Source organism: Leptodactylus fuscus, chromosome 1 (genome assembly GCF_031893055.1).
Source record: "Leptodactylus fuscus isolate aLepFus1 chromosome 1, aLepFus1.hap2, whole genome shotgun sequence".
NCBI classification, from domain to species: domain Eukaryota; kingdom Metazoa; phylum Chordata; class Amphibia; order Anura; family Leptodactylidae; genus Leptodactylus; species Leptodactylus fuscus.
This window is the reverse complement of record NC_134265.1, coordinates 299,107,761-299,128,664: the sequence shown is the minus strand read 5'-3', so window position 1 is coordinate 299,128,664 and position 20,904 is coordinate 299,107,761. Positions and strand designations below refer to the sequence as shown.

General features: G+C 40.8%; 1 protein-coding gene across 3 annotated transcripts in view; it reads right to left on the bottom strand.

The window, feature by feature from the left end:
• The window catches only part of WDR17 (WD repeat domain 17), an 84,966-nt gene that overhangs the window by 27,972 nt on the left and 36,090 nt on the right, over window positions 1-20,904 (bottom strand). Inside the window, exons 1-17 of one of the 3 annotated variants that reach the window (XM_075258454.1) lie at window positions 20,428-20,546; window positions 16,749-16,877; window positions 15,104-15,287; window positions 14,468-14,698; window positions 13,625-13,876; window positions 11,888-12,010; window positions 10,622-10,809; window positions 9,779-9,947; window positions 8,635-8,726; window positions 7,894-7,976; window positions 7,685-7,771; window positions 6,005-6,169; window positions 4,653-4,855; window positions 3,827-3,976; window positions 3,603-3,733; window positions 2,659-2,784; window positions 1,156-1,311 (exon numbers count right to left, since the gene is read on the bottom strand). In XM_075258454.1, the coding sequence (XP_075114555.1) occupies window positions 1,156-1,311; window positions 2,659-2,784; window positions 3,603-3,733; window positions 3,827-3,976; window positions 4,653-4,855; window positions 6,005-6,169; window positions 7,685-7,771; window positions 7,894-7,976; window positions 8,635-8,726; window positions 9,779-9,947; window positions 10,622-10,809; window positions 11,888-12,010; window positions 13,625-13,876; window positions 14,468-14,698; window positions 15,104-15,287; window positions 16,749-16,877; window positions 20,428-20,478 (2,520 nt within the window). In that variant the 5' untranslated portion in view covers window positions 20,479-20,546. Of the gene's footprint in view, window positions 1-1,155; window positions 1,312-2,658; window positions 2,785-3,602; window positions 3,734-3,826; window positions 3,977-4,652; window positions 4,856-6,004; window positions 6,170-7,684; window positions 7,772-7,893; window positions 7,977-8,634; window positions 8,727-9,778; window positions 9,948-10,621; window positions 10,810-11,887; window positions 12,011-13,624; window positions 13,877-14,467; window positions 14,699-15,103; window positions 15,288-16,748; window positions 16,878-20,427; window positions 20,547-20,904 lie in introns of those variants that run through there. The other 2 variants (XM_075258447.1, XM_075258449.1) reach the window with 2 other exon arrangements.

The following is a 20,904-nucleotide window of genomic DNA, read 5'->3' as shown; positions in this document are numbered from 1 at the left end:
GCTTCATTTTGGAAACAAAAATTGAGTTGTTTGGTTATAAAAAAAGGCGTTATGCATGGCGTCCAAAAAGAAACAGCATTCCAAGAAAAACACATGCTACCCACTGTAAAATTTGGTGGAGGTTCCATCATGCTTTGGGGCTGTGTGGCCAATGCCGGTATCGGGAATCTTGTTAAAGTTGAGGGTCGCATGGATTCCACTCAGTATCAGCAGATTCTTGAGAATAATGTTCAAGAATCAGTGACGAAGTTGAAGTTACGCCGGGGATGGATATTTCAGCAAGACAATGATCCAAAACACCGCTCCAAATCCTCAGGCATTCATGCAGAGGAACAATTACAATGTTCTGGAATGGCCATCCCAGTCCCCAGACCTGAATATCATTGAACATCTGTGGGATGATTTGAAGCGGGCTGTCCATGCTCGGCGACCATCTAACTTAACTGAACTTGAATTGTTTGTCCAAAATACCTTTATCCAGGATCCAGGAACTGATTAAAAGCTACAGGAAGCGACTAGAGGCTGTTATCTTTGCAAAAGGAGGATCTACTAAATATTAATGTCACTTTTCTGTTGAGGTGCCCATACTTTTGCACCGGTCAAATTTTGGTTTAATGCATATTGCGCATTTTCTTTTAGTACAATAAACCTCATTTCAATCCTGAAATATTACTGTGTCCATCAGTTATTAGATATATCAAACTGAAATGGCTGTTGCAAATACCAAAATATTTATAACTAAAAATGATTAAGATTAATAGGGGTGCCCAAACTTTTTCATAGGACTGTATATGTGTATTTTGCCTAAGGTATATCAATCCGTCTGGTGCACAATGTAAATAAACACTTGCACTATGTACTTTATATATATATATATATATATATATATATATATTAATATTATTATTATTATTTATTTTTTTTAAGATAGAAGTAGATGAAGTAAATATCTGAAGGAGGAAGCATCCTACAGTGATCTAAGGTCTCTAAGGTCCTCTGCACACATAAGAGCAATATTAGCGATACCTGCTGAAATCCTGTCTATGAGGACAGGACAGAGTCAGACGTTGGTCAAGCAAGCTGAGCTGACATATAATGTGTATGTCAAGCCTAAGGCTCACTCTTAGAAATGAAGCAGTTAACAAGAACAAGTACCTCTCCAAGTTCCACTAGGAGCTCACAGTATCTTTGGATCTGCCCTAGTCTCAAGTGGATCTCAGCAGCTTCCTTAAGCCTTTCTTCTTTACTAGGTGCACCAATACCTCCACCGAACTTGGACATCTTCACAGTTGTTAACTCTTGAGCTTTTGACTGTCAGGACACAAACACATGCTCTATATTTAGTGACATACTGCTTTGGTTAGTTAACATATGATAAATAGATATTTTCCTAGTAAAGCAGTCTTCACAACCATAACTGCTGTACTTGTTACATAACTTTGATGAATTATCATACTGGGATATTTTTCTGAAATCTTTAGTCAAATTGAACTTTTTTGCTACATGTCAGCTTTGGCCAAGTGTCTATGAAAAAGGACATCACATGTCCTGTATCTATCAGAAAACTGAACCAAAAGCAAATATCTCTGTTCTCTGTGCAGCAGCCATATTGAATAACTGCAGTTCAACTCCCATTCATTTGTATAGGATCTGAGCTGCAGTAACTCAGTGCCACCACTACATTGAGAACAGCGCTATCTGCTTCCAGCTCTGCTCTCCATATAGTGGCTGGCGAGTACAGCGGATTGGCCATCTGATATACATGACCTATCCTAAAGATAGGTCAACAATATAATTTGCCAGGAAAATCCCTTCAACAATTACTAAATGCAAAGCACTATTGCAATGCAAGTGGCCAAAGTTGCTGCATAACCATAGCCTTATGGGAAATTAGTATGCTGCCGCTATTATGGGTGGCTATCTCAAAGACATGTCACTGTAGTTTTATAGATAAATCTTGAAGTAACTCCAAAAACCTTATTCTTAGATGTGCAAAAAGGCCAGTGTGTGGGTAAGGATACTGTATGTAATAATAACAACCATGTTCTAAGTCATATATGCAGTGTTACCTGCTGTATACGGGAATACATAGTAATAGGGTTACAAATATCTTTATAACCCTCAATTCTCCTTATAAATGAAGTACAACCTCAGCTTAATCTTCATTAAGCTTATATCTGGCATAGATTTCCAGTATCCTTTACATGATCCACCTGTGATGTCCTTTACATGATCCTACTGTATGCTCTTACCACACACCTGGGCAATGTAAAAGAGAAAAAGTTACACATTTTTTTCTTAAGAATTAATTTGCGCAAAAAATTGCGACTTTTTAAGCCTTGTAAGTCAGAAAACTGGTGACAAGGCATAATAAATTTGCCAAACTTTCCAGTTTGAGAAATAAGGACTAGGAAGAATTCTAGCAAATATTAAAATGTTTTAAATCTTTAGTATTTTACTGTAGAAATGTAAGCTTACTCTGTTTAACCATACACCTGCTTATAATACTGCATTGGTTTCCCCTGGGAACAGACAGCGGTTCACTTCTACTCCGATGTCAGACATGTGACCTAACACCTTGTTCTGAGGCTAATGTATGGTTCACTGACCTACTCAAGAAATATAACTTATATATAGTTACTATAGCCCAGTACTTACCGTTTTGAACCTAACAAGATGCTTCATGTGCATTATTCCTTTGCAGTAGTTTTGAGGGAGTAAACTGTCATCTTGGCCTTTCAGCACAGCAACCAAGTCCCATAAATTTTTACTACCACCAGGAGGCTGAAGGAGACAGAAAACAGCGTGGACAATGATAACACTGTCAGTGCCGGACACAGAGGACTCCTGTGCAAGACTAGCATTGGAGCCACTACATTTCTGATTGCATATTCATCACTCTAGAAAATCCTTCACTGGTATGTGAGCTAAAAGACAGTATTGAGCGCCATTTTTAACCTCTTAAGAACCAGCTGCTTTTTTTCCTTTTTAATTATATTATGAGAGACTCAATGTTTTATAGGAATGACTTGAAAAACTGACTTTTTGTCTATACATACAAGGCTGTGTCATTTGGAGTGTCGTATTGTTGGTTACATGATACAGCAAAGGACCTGAGAGGAGTGGATACCTCAGAAATACAGCCATCACTAAGAAGATGTCCTTGACTATAATTTACATCATGTACCTTTCTACTGGAGCGGAGAGTCCAAAATTTGTGGGAGAGCTACTTCAAGTGAGAGTGATTCTATAGCTCACATCAGTCATATTGGTAGGAAAAAAAATGCTCCTCTACTGACTTTCAGGAGCAATTTACACCTTTCATTTGTGAGTCTATATTTTGCAGATGTTGCTGATAACATTTATATGGTTGTATGTGATTAGACAAACATGGCTGATCTCTTCTAAAAGTATCACCACTCTAATCCATTACCCATGTATGGTATTGCATATCAACCCCATTCATAAGAATACAATACCGAATATGACCCATGAATAAGAATGGGCAGCTTATGGATTGCAGCCATGTTTTTGTATTCTCATACAACCCCTTGATGACAACCTTTGTGTTTCCTTTATCAATCTAAGAACTTGGCACTTACAGAGAGACATTCTGAAAACCATCTAAGCTTCTTGCTCCTCAGATTGCCAGTCAGTTTGTCCACTTCTTGTTTAATATCACGGGACACTTTCCCACACAGTAACGGTGGGGCACCAGGCTCCATGGCACGGTCTATCAGATGAAGAAAAACAAGCATATAATACTGCCAAATAAACTCTCCTAGCCTATAAGTCCTCCATTGCTCTAGCTAACATGGTCACATACCAGTGTTACCAATTACTTCTTCCCAAGGACGGTCTGCCAGAATATTTATCTGAAGAGGTGAAATCAATGGCGTTAGAGACCAAAGCCTCACAGTGGAGTCGCGTGAACAAGACGCCATAGTGAACGGTCGATTTGGATGACACGTTAGACCTGAATAGTATAAGCATTGGGAAATACAAAGTATCAAAATCTAGCAGCTAATATAAGGAGAACATTATACATTCACAATTTTATTACACCATAAGCAGTCATACTGGTGAAATCCAGTACCAAGGACCCCAAATAACTATTTCTGTCCCCCTTAAAAATAAGTTGTCCTTCCTGATATCCATATGCCATTTAAAAAGAAAAACATTCTCCACAGCAAACTGAAAACTGGACATTTACTAGTAAATGAGTAGATATAACTAGTGCCAAAATCTAAAAATGATGGTAATAATGGTAATGATAAGTGCAGCCATATTGCCACATCTTGTTTCTTTTAATTATAGGGGTTTTCTTATAAGGGCTCCATGGTGAACCATTGACTTAATGATCCAAGCACACATCCACAAGTCATCAGTAAGGGTCAGTTCACATAGCGGAAAATGAAGAGGAAATTCCTCTTCATTTTCTGCTGCCAGAATTTTCGCGCGGGCTAACCGCAATGGGATGCCAATGCAATGCAGGCCCGTTCATCTGCTCCTGATTAGGCTCGGATGAATGGGTCTAATCAGGAGGGAGTCTCGGGCCGCGAAGAACAGTGGAGAAAAGTAATTATATGTTATAACCATGTCACAAGTACAGAACTTAAGTAAACTAAAGATGACAGACAGAAACAACATACCATATACATCTGCCCCATGATCGTACACAGTATCCAAACAAGTTCCGTCCCTGGTGTCCCATACTCGTATAGTGTAATCCCAGCTTCCAGATATTAGAAGGTATGGTATTTCTGTGTTCCACATCAATCCCCGGACTGGGGCAGTGTGGCCACTGAGAACATTTATACAAGCATCTTGTGTGTAGTCCCAGATCCTTACAGTTCTGTAAGCAATATTATAATGTAAGGATCACATATTTTTCTAGTCCAAAAATATAAAAAGGGGCATTGGCCAACATGGATCCAGCAGACTGTTTTTTTAATAACTTGCCCAATCCCTTTTATTCAAAATTGGGCACCGGGTTTACACTAAGTTTTGTAATAAAAAAAAAAGAAAGTAATACCAATCCCTGCCACTCCTATTCTAGTGCTATACAGATCTCTGTTGGATTCTATGTCCTGGTCCGGGCACACAGGAAATGCTTGCTTAACCAATCATTGGCTGTAACAGTGATATGCCTTGCCCAGTGACTGGCGGAGCTGATATTTCTTGTGGGATGAAACAGGACCAGGAGTAAAGATGGGGACCTGGTAAGAATCGTAATAGAAGTGAAGGTGGATTGGTGAGGATTGGTTTTAAGTATTGCTTTTATTTTTTTTTACCCACATAAAAACTTTCCCCTCTGGATAACCACAAATTATCTTGCACTACAGCCTGAACTGGATTGGGTACGGGAGAAATGGGAGTTGGACCCTGAGGCCCTGTCTTCTGATGTTTGTGATGACATACTGTAGAAACATACGGGGTGAATGAAAAAGAATGGTACAAGAGCAGCGGCCTGTAGTTACAGTAACATCAGTGGTAAATGGCCAGTCAATGGAAATCAAAGCAAAACTGGCTTATATATCCATAGCAGCTAATATCATCTGCCTCTCCACCCTCAGGATCTGAATAACCTGAGATGAACTGTCACTGAAAGTGGAGTTCACGTCTGAGGATATGCTGGAACTAGGTATAATTTTACACCACTGTTTTTGAATCACCGTGTATTTATTTCCAGTGGGGTACGCTGAAAAAGTTTAAGGGTCAGTGGACTGAATGATTGTTACAGTGAGATCTATCTTCATTTGATCTTATGCATTTGCAGCAAGAATTGGGTTCATATACTGCTTTCATGTTTTTGAGCAAGGCCAGGGTGTGTAGAGAGGGGATGGCAGAATGTAGGACCTTGGATTAGTGGCCGGTAGTTGTGCATGGGGTACTTTAATTGGGGAAGGGGAGGGAGTATGATTTCTGTATCTGTATGGTGTTTGTGTATGTAAAACAATTAATAAAAACGATTTGATAATATTATATATAGTGTCCAACCTACCCATCGTCTGAGCCACTGCATAAAATTCCTTCTCTAAGAGGAGACCACCGTACATGGAACACCTTGGCTGTGTGCCCAGTGAAAACCTTCAAGGGTTGGTCAGAGCTGGTGGCTAAGTAATACACTCTGACATTCTTGTCTTCACAGCCAGTTGCAATCATATCTCTAAATGCAAAACGAAAAACAATATTTTTGACATTGCTCCAACTTCTCTAACTTACACTGACATAGACAAAAGGGTGAATACTCTGCTGGAATACTGAATCCATCTGATTATATTTCTTGCCTGTGTTCATGTAAAAGATGACAAAACAATACTATGGGGCTGTACTGTTCAACTTTGAAGAAGTAGTCCCAGCTCAATGTATACCTGCAACACTGGTGTATGCTCACATACGCATTACTAGTTAAGGCCAGGACCCCACGGGCCAGAAACGCCGCGATTTGCCCACGGACGGAAACGCAGCGGGAAAACTGCGGCGTTCTACTGTACTTGCAAAGTAGATGGGATTCATGTGAATCCCATGCCCAATTTGCAGAAAATATTGCAGTGTGGACACGCTGCGATTTCCAAAACCGTTGCGGGAAGGAAGCCCCAGGGATGGTCAAGTGCTGTACTTCAGGTATTTCTGTAGTTCTCACTGGAATGAATGAAACATTCGTGAACACAATCGAAACAGTCGATAAAACACTCCCATTTTCAGAATCAGTGAGGGTCTCAGTGGTCGGATCCCCATGGATCAGCAATTGTCTAGTAGTTTATATGGAACAGATAAGGGAAATATTAGACCACCTTCAGGCTGATCTTATAAAAGAAGTTGCAATTGTATCCTTTAAATGTGCCATTCTCTGCCCATGAAGGGCCATTTAGAAATTCACCTAGTATCGTAAGGCTAGGTTCACATCTGTGTTGGAGTCTTTGTTGAAGACTCTGCCGCAGAAATTGCCAAGAATTAGTGGCCACACGGTGGCTCAGTGGTTAGCAATGCAGTTTTGCAGCACTGGAGTCCTGGTGATCAAATCCTGCTAAGGGCAAAAAAACATCTGCAAGAAGTTTGTATATTCTCCCCGTGTTTGCATGGATTTCCATCCCATATTCCAAAGACATACTGATAGGGAAAAAACGTACATTGTGAGCTCTATATGGGGCTCATAATCTACATAAAATAAAATAAAAAATTGCTGAGAATAGTGGATAAAAAGTCCTGCACAAAGGATTTTTATCTCCGCCCATTTCATTCTAAAAAAAAGTAGAAACCTGATGGAGACCCGGCTCGCCCTATTATAGCCTATGGGGTCCATGGGTAACTGCTGTTTTAGCAGTCCGGCTCTCTGTTGTTCGGGTCCCCTGGAGGACTCAAACAATGGAGAGCTCAGCGAAAGTCTGAACCTAACCTAACTTATTAAAGTAAAAGACAGAGATGTCTCAAAGAGTGGGGCATTGTATGAAACATCCTCGTTTATGTATTTTACCCCACTGTGTATGGTTATTAGATTTACTTACAAGGTTCCCAAAAAGGTATAGAGATAAATGCAGTTGGCACTTTCTTTAAGAATGTATTCCGAAAATTATACAGTACATGGTAACTGATCGGATCATTTTTATTTGGATGCATTATAGAAACACACATTATAGAATGGTACAGTATACGAAAGACTCGGAATGTATATAGTGCTTACTTGTTATTTTGACTCCAGTCACAGCCAAAAACAGCTGCTGGATGCTTATACTTGTGCAAAAGTTTACCATCAATTGTTCGGATAATGCTGAAACAATTATAGACAATAGTGAACAATTACAAGGTTTCCAGTCTTAGTATTAACTATACAACACTAACCCCCAAAATGCACTGGACAAAGACCACACTGATAGAATGAGTAAAACTCACCAGAATCCATCTCCACTACAGGTGGCAATGCGCTTAGAGTCCTTGTGGCTCCATGAGATGCAGAAAATGCCATTTTTCCCATGCTATAATGAAAAAATAGTATATAATATACAAATGGAAGATTTAGTAGGTGCATGAAAACAGGTACTAACATTTACAGACCTGTAGCTGTCCTCTTGGCTGGCCAGATATGTATATCATAAGTTAAGGCTTAATGTTCACATCTGCGCTGGAGTCTCAGCCGTAGAAATCGCCAAAAATCAGCAGAGAGTAATATGCCAGTTTCCCTGCCAGTTTCGGTATATAAACGGCGGACACCCGGCAGTCTGCATTATAGCCTATGGGCTCGGCGGATTTAGCCGTCTGGCTCTTCATTGTTCAAGTCCACTGGCGGACCCAAACGGTGGAGAGCCAGGTGCTGATGTAAACCTAGCCTGAGCAGCTTTTCTAAACATAACATGATTTCATGACATATTATCAAAGTGATATCCTAACCATGCCATTAATGACTATGTGTGAACAGCCGGTAGAGGAAAGTGAATTGCTTTCCAGACACTTTGGAATCTCTACCCTAAGCAGGGATTAGTTACGTGTGGACACATCCGTATAGGGCCCTTTATCAGATGACACATACATTATGATACACCATCATTGTGGTGTCAAGGATAAAATGGTATTCAGCTTAACTTATGCAATCTTTAATTCTTTCTAAAGCAATTCTATAAATGTATATAGTTTTACCTCATTGAACCGGGTTATCATTTTTCCTTTCTTCACATCCCAGATAAATCCTCCATTCCTGGATGTTGCACCCGCTATGCAGTTCAAGTCCCCTAGACATGGTAAATGAGAGTGAGCACTGTGATATAACAGAGTAAAAATACATTGTGTGAAAATAATTTGTTTCCTTCCTTGTCAACTGTGTCACACTGTGATATATAGTATGACGCATTTGTCTCACTGTAGGTAATATTGGACAAAAGAAAACTAAAGATGTTGTCCATCTCCTTGGAAAAAAAAGAAAGAATTAAAGCAAATGCTTTATCATTACAACAAAAGAAAGCTCATGGGATCCTTGGGGGCACCGGTGCTGGATCAGCAAAGGGACTGAAAAAGTTATTGCGTCTAGTTTTTTTGTGAGAGAGGACTGGGGGATATTTTGCAACAGCTGTTGCAACTTTTTCTTTTCCTTAAGCAAAACTGAATTTCTTTCTAGCTTATCCAGCACCCATATTATTTACATCTAAAAGGGGCTGCTCCCTAAATTTAGTAACAAATTTGGAATTAATGGTGCTATATAAGAAGAATATGCAAATATGTTTCCCAAGATGTAAGTAGGGAAACAATGCCTCTGTATCCTGCCCTCTATGGGAAGCTCCCTTGAACATTATGCCTGACTTTCCAACAAGCCTTTATTGCAATGGTGCGAGATTTTACCAAGTCAGTATCATTCCAGCTGTGGACAGCGCTGTTTCGATGTGATTGGATCTCATCAGCACAGTTTGTTGGAAAGTCGGGCATGATGTTCAAGGGAGCTTCCCATAGAGGGCAACATACAGAGGCATTGTTTCCCTATTTACATCTTGGGAAACATATTTGCATATTCTTTCCATAATCCCCCACAGTGGAGCGAAAAGGGCTTTGTAAGACTCCACACATCTACAAGGTGGTCTCTCCCTAAGGAGTGACAATATCCCCATAATCTGGTGCTTTATAAATAATAATAAATAACTGGTTGCGCCAAAGTTTGCAGCCAAATCAATGCTTCTTAGAAAACAGTAAGGAAGTTTAGTTGTTGCATGCAGAGCAGTAAGCGCATAAAGTAACAGAAAATATCTCAATGGAAGTAAATTCTGGTTTGGTGTTTCAATGTTGGTTCACGTACCTGGAGCCCAGGACAGTGAATAGATAACCCCTTCATTCCCTGGTGAAGTATACACTGCTGTTAATGTGTTGATATCCCAGACCTTTATTGTACCATCAAATGAGGCTGTAGCGAGTAAATTCGGATCATCTGGTTTGAATTTGCAATCAAAAATAGTTTCAATATGACCCTATGGAATGAAAAGAAAATAATTGCAAAGAATAGAGCGTAGATAAAGGGGTTATCCAGGATTGGAAAACATTTGTCCTTCTTCCTATAGTCACATGGCCATGCTGAAGCTCAGTCCCATTCATTTGAATATTACTGAGCTGTAGGCCATGTGACCACCATATGTAATAGCACTTGCTGAGAAGAAGAAAGCAGCCACGTTTTCTAATCCGGGTAACTCTTTTTAAGTTCCACCTCAAACAAGGGACATAACAAACAATGACATTCAGCCCTGTATCCAGACAGCCCAATAACATCTCCTGTGCAAGGTAAGCAGTGCGCATAGGATAGGCCATCAATAGCAGATCATTGGGATCGGACTCCTGGCTATCCATCAATTAGCTGACTGCAGGGTCCGCCACACACTAGGAACAGCACAGTGTACTAGTGAGAAGCACAGCACCACAAACTGTGTAGTGGATAAGCTCTCTCTCACTCTCTCTGCCTTTTGACCATTATACTCTGTCCTGAGATGTAGTTTGATGCCATGCAAGCAGCTGAACAGCAAGGAGACTGGAATCGGATCAGCTGCGATCGGATCGCCACTGACCTGCTATTGATGATCTTTTGTAAGGATAGATATTCAAGAATAAATTCCCAGAAAAAATATGATGGAAATGCTAAGATGATACATACCAAGTCTCGTAAGAAATCCCACTTCTTGGCTCCCATATCATAAAGTCCAACTCCTCCATCCATGAAACAACAGACGGCATGGCCAGGAGGTAATGAGAAAGCCTGATTCTGGGTTAGGGTAGGAGGTGGCACAGCCTCGCTGGTGGATGATATGTGATGGTTTTTTGTAGGGGAATGTGCTAAAAATGCTCATTAGAAAGAAAAACAGTATTTATGTCAGTAAAACATCAGTGTGAAATAATTGTATGTTTTGTAAATGTAGTTACAAAATCAAGAATTTAAATGGGATTTTGATAATTCTGCAAATCTGTGGTTTTTCATAAAAAAATATCCTTTTCAAAAGAATCTGCCTCTGGGCGGCTCGCCACTGGCTATTTGTATATAGGGAGAGACTTGCTGAGCCAGACAGGATTTATCCAGAGGGGCGATGCCCAGACAACCTATTTCATGTGTGGCTCTTTTCAAAACAAAATTTTCTGAAATGTCACATCAATTCAGAGTCAAACATGATACTTGAGGGAGCCTGATAGCACTTCATACTGCCATGGTTAGGGGAGCATGAATGTACTGGAAGGTTCCCACTTATAAGTCTAGAGGTGGAGGTTACTAGAAGGTTTATAGAAAGCTCCTCTCCAAAAATGAGGGTGTATTATTTACAGCAGGGTCTGGAGATGTCCCTATATTACCCCTATGATATATAGCTATATATACTGCATAGTACCATTGCTGAAAATATCCCAATAATCTACATCAGACTAAACAGTCAGTAGAAGGAGGATTTCATAAGTGGAGCCTTGGGGAGCTCATAATTATTCCCAGAGTAAGGAGAACAGAAATTACTACTGATCTTCATATTGTGGGACAATCTGAGGTTCCTGGGCCCGTTGCAAAATGTATAATGGAGCGCCCACTTGCTATGTGCTATCTATAATACTGATGTGTTCTTGTACAATAAAGAGTCTTGGTTTCCCCTCAGGCTCCAAGGCCCAATGGTGATGCTACCTCTGCACCCCTATAGTTATGCCTCTGTTGGGGCCGGTGTAGAAGAATCCATCTAAAATCTGTTTTTTGCCCGGCGATATATATCATGAGAGCCATACTCCTTGTGTAAAAGCTCTTCCTTATAATGTGTAAATCACGTTTCTTGGTAATGCATCACTCTTTTCTTACATTTAGTCTGTTCTCATTTCACCTCTATAGCGTAATATAAGTCATCCAATGATAATGTTTCAGGCATACTCAGAAGCAGTTTATTTTTGTACTCACTTTTTTTCTTTGGAGGGGAGTTAAGGACATGTAATGCATGGAAGCCAGTTTTCTTCAATTTAAAATTATCTATAGGTGTCGTCTTTGAGACATTCCATACCCGTAATACACCAACCTGGGAATCTGAGCACATTGGAACAATCATACACTTCAGATATGTGTTGTAAAATGACAGGCAAACATTTCGTAACATAATCCAGTATGATCATGAATAAAGACATAGTAATACTGCAATATACACAATATACACAATCCAGTCACATTAATGTGACCACCTGTCAAAATCCAGAATAACCACCTTTCCCAGAGCGGACCGCTGCGAGACGTGCAGCAAGAGAGGGGATGTTTTGATGATGTTCACTGGGATGTTGAGCCATGTCAACTCCAGTGCTGTGGCCAGCTGTGCTAGGTTACGCGGTTGAGCATCCATGGCACGAACAACCCGATCTAGGTGGTCCCACAGATTCTCGAGTGGGTTCATGTCTGGGGAATTTGCTGACCAAGGGAGTACGGTAAACCCATCCTGGTGCTCCTCGAACCTCGAAGCTTTATGACACGTCGCATTGTCCTGCTGGTAGATGCCATCATCGTGAGGAAAAACAATTCGCATGTAGGGGTGAACATGGTCCACAAGGATAGATGCATACTTGTGGTGATCCATTGTGCCTTCCACAATGATGAGTGCACCCAGATGGCTGATGACATGTGCCTTCTGCGACTGGTTATTTAACGTTGACGTCAAAAGTAGGCGATGGTCACATTAGTATGACTGGACTGTGTAATATGCTTCTTTTGATACTACCAGAACATGCAAGGCACTGCTTTTCATTGAAGAGATGCAGCTGGTGTAAGGAGCAGGGACATCGCTATAACAGTGCACAGAAAGCAGCTGCTACTGGCACTGGACCCTAAGAGAGCCCAAAACGTCCCTCTGCCAAATAATATATACCACTAAGTAGGTAGGGGTCTTACTGCAGATTTTGTAATCTGTAAGTTATGCTTCTGGTATGGAGACTTTTTGAGGCAATGCTCCATGGGAAAATATATGGAAATAAACGCTCCTCCAAAAGAAAAAAAACACTAAACAGCCAAAGGACAGACATGGGAACAGTGCATGGTTTTGCTGGTGTGAGAGTTTCCTTTATTTGGTAGAGGTAATCTGCATTACCAAAAGCAAAAGTTAGCAGTACCAAAAAAAAAAAGAGCATTTTTATAAAATCATACAAAAGTGCTAAAATTGGTTACAGAAGAAGAACATGAAACCATATGTCTAACCTAGGGATCAGCAATCTTTGGCACTACAACTGCTGTGAACTCACAACTCCCAGCATGTTCCAGTTACTTCTGTGGAGGTTCTGAGAACACAAAAGCAATTGTGCATGCTGGGAAATGTAGTTTCATAAAGATCTCTATTAAATGAGTGACTGCTATGCAAAAAGTCCCATAGAAGCAAATGGAGTAGGTGCTCCGCATACACACCATCTCTGACCCCCGTTGATCCCGAGGGATAACCCTTATTCTACAGATTTATTAATGTTTCTACTCACTTGTGTTCTCGCACTGAGTGTACGTAAATGGGCTGTGCACTGTATGGTGATTAATACATTGTAGAAGTCCTTTCTACATCAGTATGCAACGTATGGCCCGTTTGTAGACAAATCAGTAGTAACATAAAAATGACAGATCTGGAATTACGTCTCTCCAAAGTACAGGAACATAAGTAAATGCTTAGCTTACCTCCTGTTATAAACATCCCTGGTGCTGTAGGAACCCAAGCCAAACACTGAACAGACGCCGCTGCACTGGGAAAACTGAAAGTCGTGATACAAGATAAAGATTCCGAGTCTACCAAGCGGATCCCATTATGTAGATTAGCAACAAGCAGGTAATCTGTGGAAAGTGGATCCCATTCTAAGGCTGTCACTGGATCTTCTTCATCTGTTCCTTCCAGGGACTCAGGTCTCAAAACATGTTTTTGACTCTTACAACCTTGGAAATTGAGAAAAGGACACTTAGACATGCTTACACATAGGAGATTGTCATTTTGGTCAGATTACAAAATTAGTGAATGGAATCCAAATTTATTAATTGTAGATGTAGTAAGTGACGTAGTGAATGTTTGTTTTGTGATTTTAGGGTACACACTTTACACAAAATGGCTGCTTTCCATTCAAAACAAAATGGCAGCTGTACTATGCAATGTGTACGTTTGTATATAAAAAGAGGATCTATACGATCTATTGCAGCAAACTTTATATTAACACTTAGCAAAAGTCATTGAAAAAATGTAAAGCTTCCTGCAATTCTGTGTTTAATACATTAAAGGGCTCCTTTCACCACATCCACCACCATGGGCTGAACCCGTATTGTTGCTATTGCTTTAAATGGAAAATTAGCCCATAGTGGACGCAGCCGGAACATGCATCTAAGGGCACCCTAACAATCACTGATAGACTTGCATGTCACCAACACATCATCAATCTTTTATAAACATAAAATCTCCTTCTGAACAAAGAATGAACATTTTGGTGTAATTTCTTATCTAAGATATTTGGTTTACTTTTGGTATTGACGTTTTACCTGGCTGAAAAATAGACAGGCTTCCATCCGTGTGCCCAAAGACTACTTTTCCTTTTTTCCTTGGATGCCACCGAAACAGACAAATATCGGACAGAAAGCTATGTGCCTCCTTGTGAACAGCCACACCACTGTCAGGTCCAGATATAGTCCAAATATACAGGGGACCTCTGTGTGACACAAACGCTACCGCATCTCCAGAATTCCAGCACCAGCTCAGAGAAGCAGGCATCCCTAGATAGGAGAATTAATAGCCACACATCAGACCAATAAGTACTGCCCATTGGCACTATATCCATTCATTACATGTAACATAGTCTTTGTTAAGTGGAGAATGTGGCGCCTCACAGGTATATGGCATATATATACCTCACAGGTATACAGTGTATATATGTCTCACAGGTATATGGTATATGGCAACACATGGAGTGCCTACAGGTTATTATGAACACATAGTGTACTGTATACATACAGTAGGCATCTGCTTGTGTTCTTATACTGATACTGACGTCTATGGATGTCCTTGAAAAGTTGCCACCACAAAATGTACAATCCAATGAAATGTTGCCACAGTTTGGTTGCCAAAAGTCACTGTACCAGCAAGAACGTCACAATTTACATAATGTGTAGTTGTCTTACCTTTTGTACTGTCAAGTCTGGCCACCACTTTCTGTTCAGCCACATTCCAGATGATCACTAAATTGTCTGCACTTGCACTGGCAAACATGTCGGGGTTGTGAGGACACCAGGAGATGGCTGTGATTGTCTTTTTATGCTCTGACATGATAGCCCGGAGCTTAAATTCATTGTATCGGTGATCCAGCTTATGGAAGAGAAGTGAAAATGTCAGTAAGCAACATAAGAGATTTCTGCTACTTTTTTGGTATCAGTAAAGGACATGTGCAAAAGTCTTTGACCTTTAGCATAATGTTTGTCTTACATAATGTAAGTGTACTAAACAAAAGACAACGGAGCTGTCCCTACATATCCAAAGGAGAAGATCATTCTGGTTCAAACCATGTAGTACTACACTATAATGTAGAGAGGCGCTACTAGACAGTCAGTTGGTATATGTGCTTCACTTATACAGTTGTCTTAACTGTGAAATGTCCAGGTTCACTAACTGGATCTATTAAAAATCTGGATCTATTACAATGCTGGCTAAGGGGACATTGTCACTCCTTGGAGAGAGACCACCATATAGGTGTTTGGAGACTTATTAAGCCTTTATCACTCCACTTCGCAAGGGACCATGGGAAGAATATGCAAACCTGTCTTCCATGATGTAATTAGGAAGTCAGCTGCTGCCTCAGTGTTGCAAACCAATAGAGGGCGCTCACTGGAATGTGCAAGCCTGTCTTCCCTGATGTAATTAAGAAGATCAAATTTCAGTGAAATAACCCAATAAAGGTTTGCTCCCTTTAGCATCATGCTCGACCTTCCAAGAGGCCTTTGTTTTGCAATAACGCTGGGATTATTACCAGGTATAGTCTCTCAACCGAGGACGGCCGTTTCGATGTACTTGCATCTCGTCAGCCCGAAGTAGAGAGGACTATAACCTGGTAGAGGTGAGAAGCTTAGACAGGGTTAAGGGGATATTGTCACTCCTTGGGGAGAGACCACCATATAGGTGTGTGAAGACTTATTAAGCCTTTAGCACTCCACTTCGCAAGGGACCATGGGAAGAATATGCAAATCTGTCTTCCATGATGTAATTAGGAAGTCAGCTGCTGCCTCAGTGTTGCAAACCAATAGAGGGCGCTCACTGGAATGTGCAAGCCTGTCTTCCCTGATGTAATTAGGAAGATCGAATTTCAGTGAAATAACCCAATAATGGTTTGCTCCCTTTAGCATCATGCTCGACCTTCCAAGAGGCCTTTGTTTTGCAATGACGCTGGGATTATTACCAGGTATAGTCTCTCAACCGAGGACGGCCGTTTCGATGTACTTGCATCTCGTCAGCCCGAGGTAGAGAGGTCGAGCATGATGCTAAAGGGAGCAAACCTTTATTGGGTTATTTCACTAAAATTCGGTCTTCCTAATTACATCAGGGAAGACAGGCTTGCACATTCCAGTGAGCGCCCTCTATTGGTTTGTAACACTGAGGCAGCAGCAATGCTGGCTAAAAATAATAGCAGTTGAGGCCATTGTATACGCAGTTATAAGAGACGAAGAGACTGCATGATTGGTAGTCACAAAGTATTAATATAACATATATATCTTATACTATATATGAAAAAAATTGTTATGTCTTATTAAGTTATCACAGTTTTTCTATAATTACCTGGTATACATAAATAGCCAATGTGGCACAATAGGCAAATCTATCTCCACTAGCGGCACAGACATCTTTGTTCCAGGGCTGGCACCCAGCAGCCAACAGTCCAACTTGTTTTACTTGCGACATCTTTGTCTAGAACAATAGAGTTGAAACTTATTACAATCTCTTCAACATCTTTGTAATAACTCAGCTTTATAGCATAACTTGTCTGTCACATATTACAGTGCAGATGAATCTGATACAATGATGCACCATGGTCGCCACAATAAGATTATTCTCCTCTCTATGCTTTGGCTTACAGATAGGGACTTGAGTGTTGGACTCCTTCCTCTGTGACATCTATATGCCCTGATGTAGCACATGGAAAGATGAAATGCAGTTAATAACTATGAATAAAACAGACTCAAATTAGGTGAAGCAATAATAAAAAGTCAGTACAGTCTCAGATTTTGAGCGTGGTCCCAAAGTTCCAGACACTCAAGTGGCCCCTGCACATACTATTATGCCCCATAGTGGCCCCTGCACACAGTATGATGCCCCATAGTGGCCTCTGCACATACTATTATGCCCCATAGTGGCCCATGCACACAGTATGATGCCTCATAGTGGCCCCTGCACACAGTATGATGCCACATAGTGGCCCCTGCACACAATATTATCCCCCATTGTGGACACCCATGAACAATTATTATACTCTGGGTTCTTTTCAGAATTCAAAGTATAATAATCGGAGACCCAGGGAATACCAACATTAAAAAAACACTGTTACTTACCTAGCACCAACTCCGCTGCACTCCCCGGTGGTGTTGGCCATCTTCAATGATGTCCAGGACATCACATGATGTCAGGGACATCACAGAAGTAGGCCCGAAGCCTGTCTGGAACCCAGAGAGGTAAGTAACTGTTTTTTATGTTCTCTTACCTCTCCCGGGCCTCCGATCATTATACTGAGGGATCTGAAAAGACCCCCGAGTATAATAATAGTGATTGTGGGGCCCATGGCACCACTTACCGATCCCGACCCCTGCCAGGATCGGAAAGTAAATAGGGCCTGTTACTGGTTGGAGTAACTCCAGCCGGTAACGGCCTATTAAGAGAAAAAAAATGCAGCGGTAGCGGCTGTCGCCGGGCCCCTAATGTCCTGGACCATGTGGCTTCCGCTACCCCTGATACCCCGGTAGTTACGCCCCTGATCCTATGGATAGTTCATCAATATTTTGGTCTTGAACACCACTTTAATATGTATAAATAATATCTTAAAAATGTAATAGAAAATTAATATGCAAATTACACAAATGATTTCTCCTCCAGAAGAATGAAAACTACCAGTACCTTCTAAGAGCTATGTAGGTGATGGAAAATCAGAAACATTTTTTTTTTGGATAGAGATGTGTCAGCGTTTGCAGTCCTGTAAGACAGTGCTAGAGATGAGTCATGAGCTAAATGTGAGATCTCTGTGGGGACTGGCTTTTAAAGGGGAAACCAGGACAAAAAGTTTACTGTGGATAAAAACTTATTACCTTTGGGAGCTTTAGAAAGTGAACCAATTACTGGAGTCTATGAATGCTAGTTATATAATGCTATACACTCTAACAGGGGCTAGGGAGTTAACTGCTACTGAAAAATAAATGATGTCAGCGGCGTTGTAGGGATTTGCAAATGACTATCAGGTAATATATGTATATTGCTGTACAATGGGCTTCCAGAATGAATATCACTGGTGGTCCCTCTACCTAACCTTTACCATTGCTGTCCTATGGCCTTCTCATGCCGACATGTTCTTGCCTTAGATTACAACCCCCTAAAGTCCGTAAGATGACTGTGATGGGAACCTCTTAGAGACAGTAAGGAGACGGGACCCTGTAGGGGGGATAGTCGATTGTCGACCTGCCTCAGTGTCTAGATGTCATCTCAGCCACCCAATGCATTCATATGTAATAAACTTGGTAGTTTAAATATTTTACACAGTTTATTATATGGGAGCATAGGCTGTGTGAGATACTGTATACTGCCTATCTGTATGATGTGCAGTGAGTGTACTGTGCCATGCAGCACTCTTGGGCATTCTTGTAGTGAGCCCATTGGCCCACTGGAGGATTTACCTGCTCCCCTTTTGGTTAGTCCAAGCAAAACATTGGTTATAGTCACAAAGTACCATTACCCTGCAGCACATACAGTGGCTTGCAAAAGTATTCATACCCCTAAAACCTTTTCACATTTTGTCACCTTACAACCACAAACTTACAAACCACAAAATGTATTTTATTAAGATTTTAAGTGGTAGACCAACCCAAAGTAGCAGATAATTGTGTAATATTCAGCCCCCTATATCAATGTTTTGTACAGCTACCATTCAATGCAATTACAGTTGCAAGTCTTTTGAGCGATGTCTCTACCAGTTTTGCGCACCTAGAGTTTTAGATGTTTGCCCATTTTTCTTTTCGAAATAGCCCAAGTGCAGTCAGATTGGATGGAGAGCGTAGCAGTAGGCCATTCTTGTAGGACTTTTCTCTCTGCATTTTTCAAGCAGAATGGGGGGGGGGGATCCCCAAACAGGGTGCGGCCTGACTGACTGCAGTCATACAGGTGATAGCTGAATATTTCTTGTCAAAAATAGTTGATTGCTTTCAAGGAAAGAAGGCATAATGTTCATTTTTTTCAGTTGTATGGCCATGTTGATGCTCTGTGGGGAATTTTACAGATAACACTATATAGTATGTAGCAGGGCTATGTTTCCTAAAGCAGCAGAGTTGGGTTTGTCTGCTGACTGCAGACTGTATCAGAATATATTATCTCTTAACCTATTATATCCTATTAAAATTCTTGCATTTCTGCCAGCATGAGTGATTCTATTATTAAGAATATTAGGGTAATGCTGGTTAACAATTCCCTAATGTTTTCAGGAAAGTGACCCCCAAGTAATGTAAAAAGTCTAAAAAGATTATTTCTAGATAGAATCTAGAAGACTTTACATAGAATTTTTCAAAGCTTTAAACATATGCCTTGCCTAAAAGCCTAATTGCAGAGTCTGAACGATACCTGAAGCATACACAATATACATCTGCAGGTGGTCCATCTTAGCACAGATATGAAATACACAATTCAGACACCGGTTCCCTCTGCTGCTTCCACACTTGCCAGCAAAATGGATTAAATCCATCCTGCTGACACTGCTCAGACATTACAATTTCCAGACGCACCTCCATGCACATAGTAAGTTGCTGGAAACATCATTCAAAGTGAAGAAAATGGCAGTGACGGGCTGGACAAATATGTTTTCTAATAGATTAAAAATGACACCTTCCAGCAGCGTGATCCCTGCCGTCACCTATGTCTTATCATTCAATGGCTGCAGCTTTTTTTAGAACACGGCATACCTCCCAGGAATAACAAGCAAGCCTGGTAACCTAGCCAGGATCGTCGTAAAATATTCGCAGTGCAAGAGCAGCTGATATCAAAGATTATTTCAGTTTCCACGGAGATGGAAGAAAGCAGAGGGAAAAAAAACCATTATGCTTTGTAACCAGCTTCTCCAGCAGTAAACCGAGCCCTCGTCTGCGGCTATTTATAGAAGCCAATTTTAAAGCTAAAAGGCCATAATGAGAGGCAGCGGTCTATAAAAGAGCCCGAATCCTGACGAAATACACTGTGCATCCTTACCATCGGCAAGAAGAATCCCTACCTTGGCATATGTGTCATATTTTGTGAACCACTTAAGGATTTCCATGTCCATTCCAGACTGCAGCGGCTTCCAGAAGACTGCCGTATCCTGCTTTCTCTCCAGCAAAAGAGAGATGGAGGTACCCTGCCTGTTCACAGGATAATGCAGCCTTCCTAAAGGATGCAAGGGAAAGCATGAGTATTGTGTCACACACCGCACTGTCAGTAGCCTGGCAACTGTAGGGTTTAATAGGTGTCATTTTGTTTGTTTTTCAATCTGATTTCTCTTCTTCTTTTATGTTATCTTCTATCTTTGTAGTTTAGATCTTTGTTTCTTCAGATTACTTGCAGTCTTAATGTGAAAACTAAATGACTGTTTGAACCCCTTGCATTGCTACTAAAAGTTGATAAAATAGTGAAATGCAACAAAGTTAAAGGGGACTAGTCACCACTTCCACCAACTCCAACTCTCTGAATCCTTGAATAGGTGCTGCTCTAC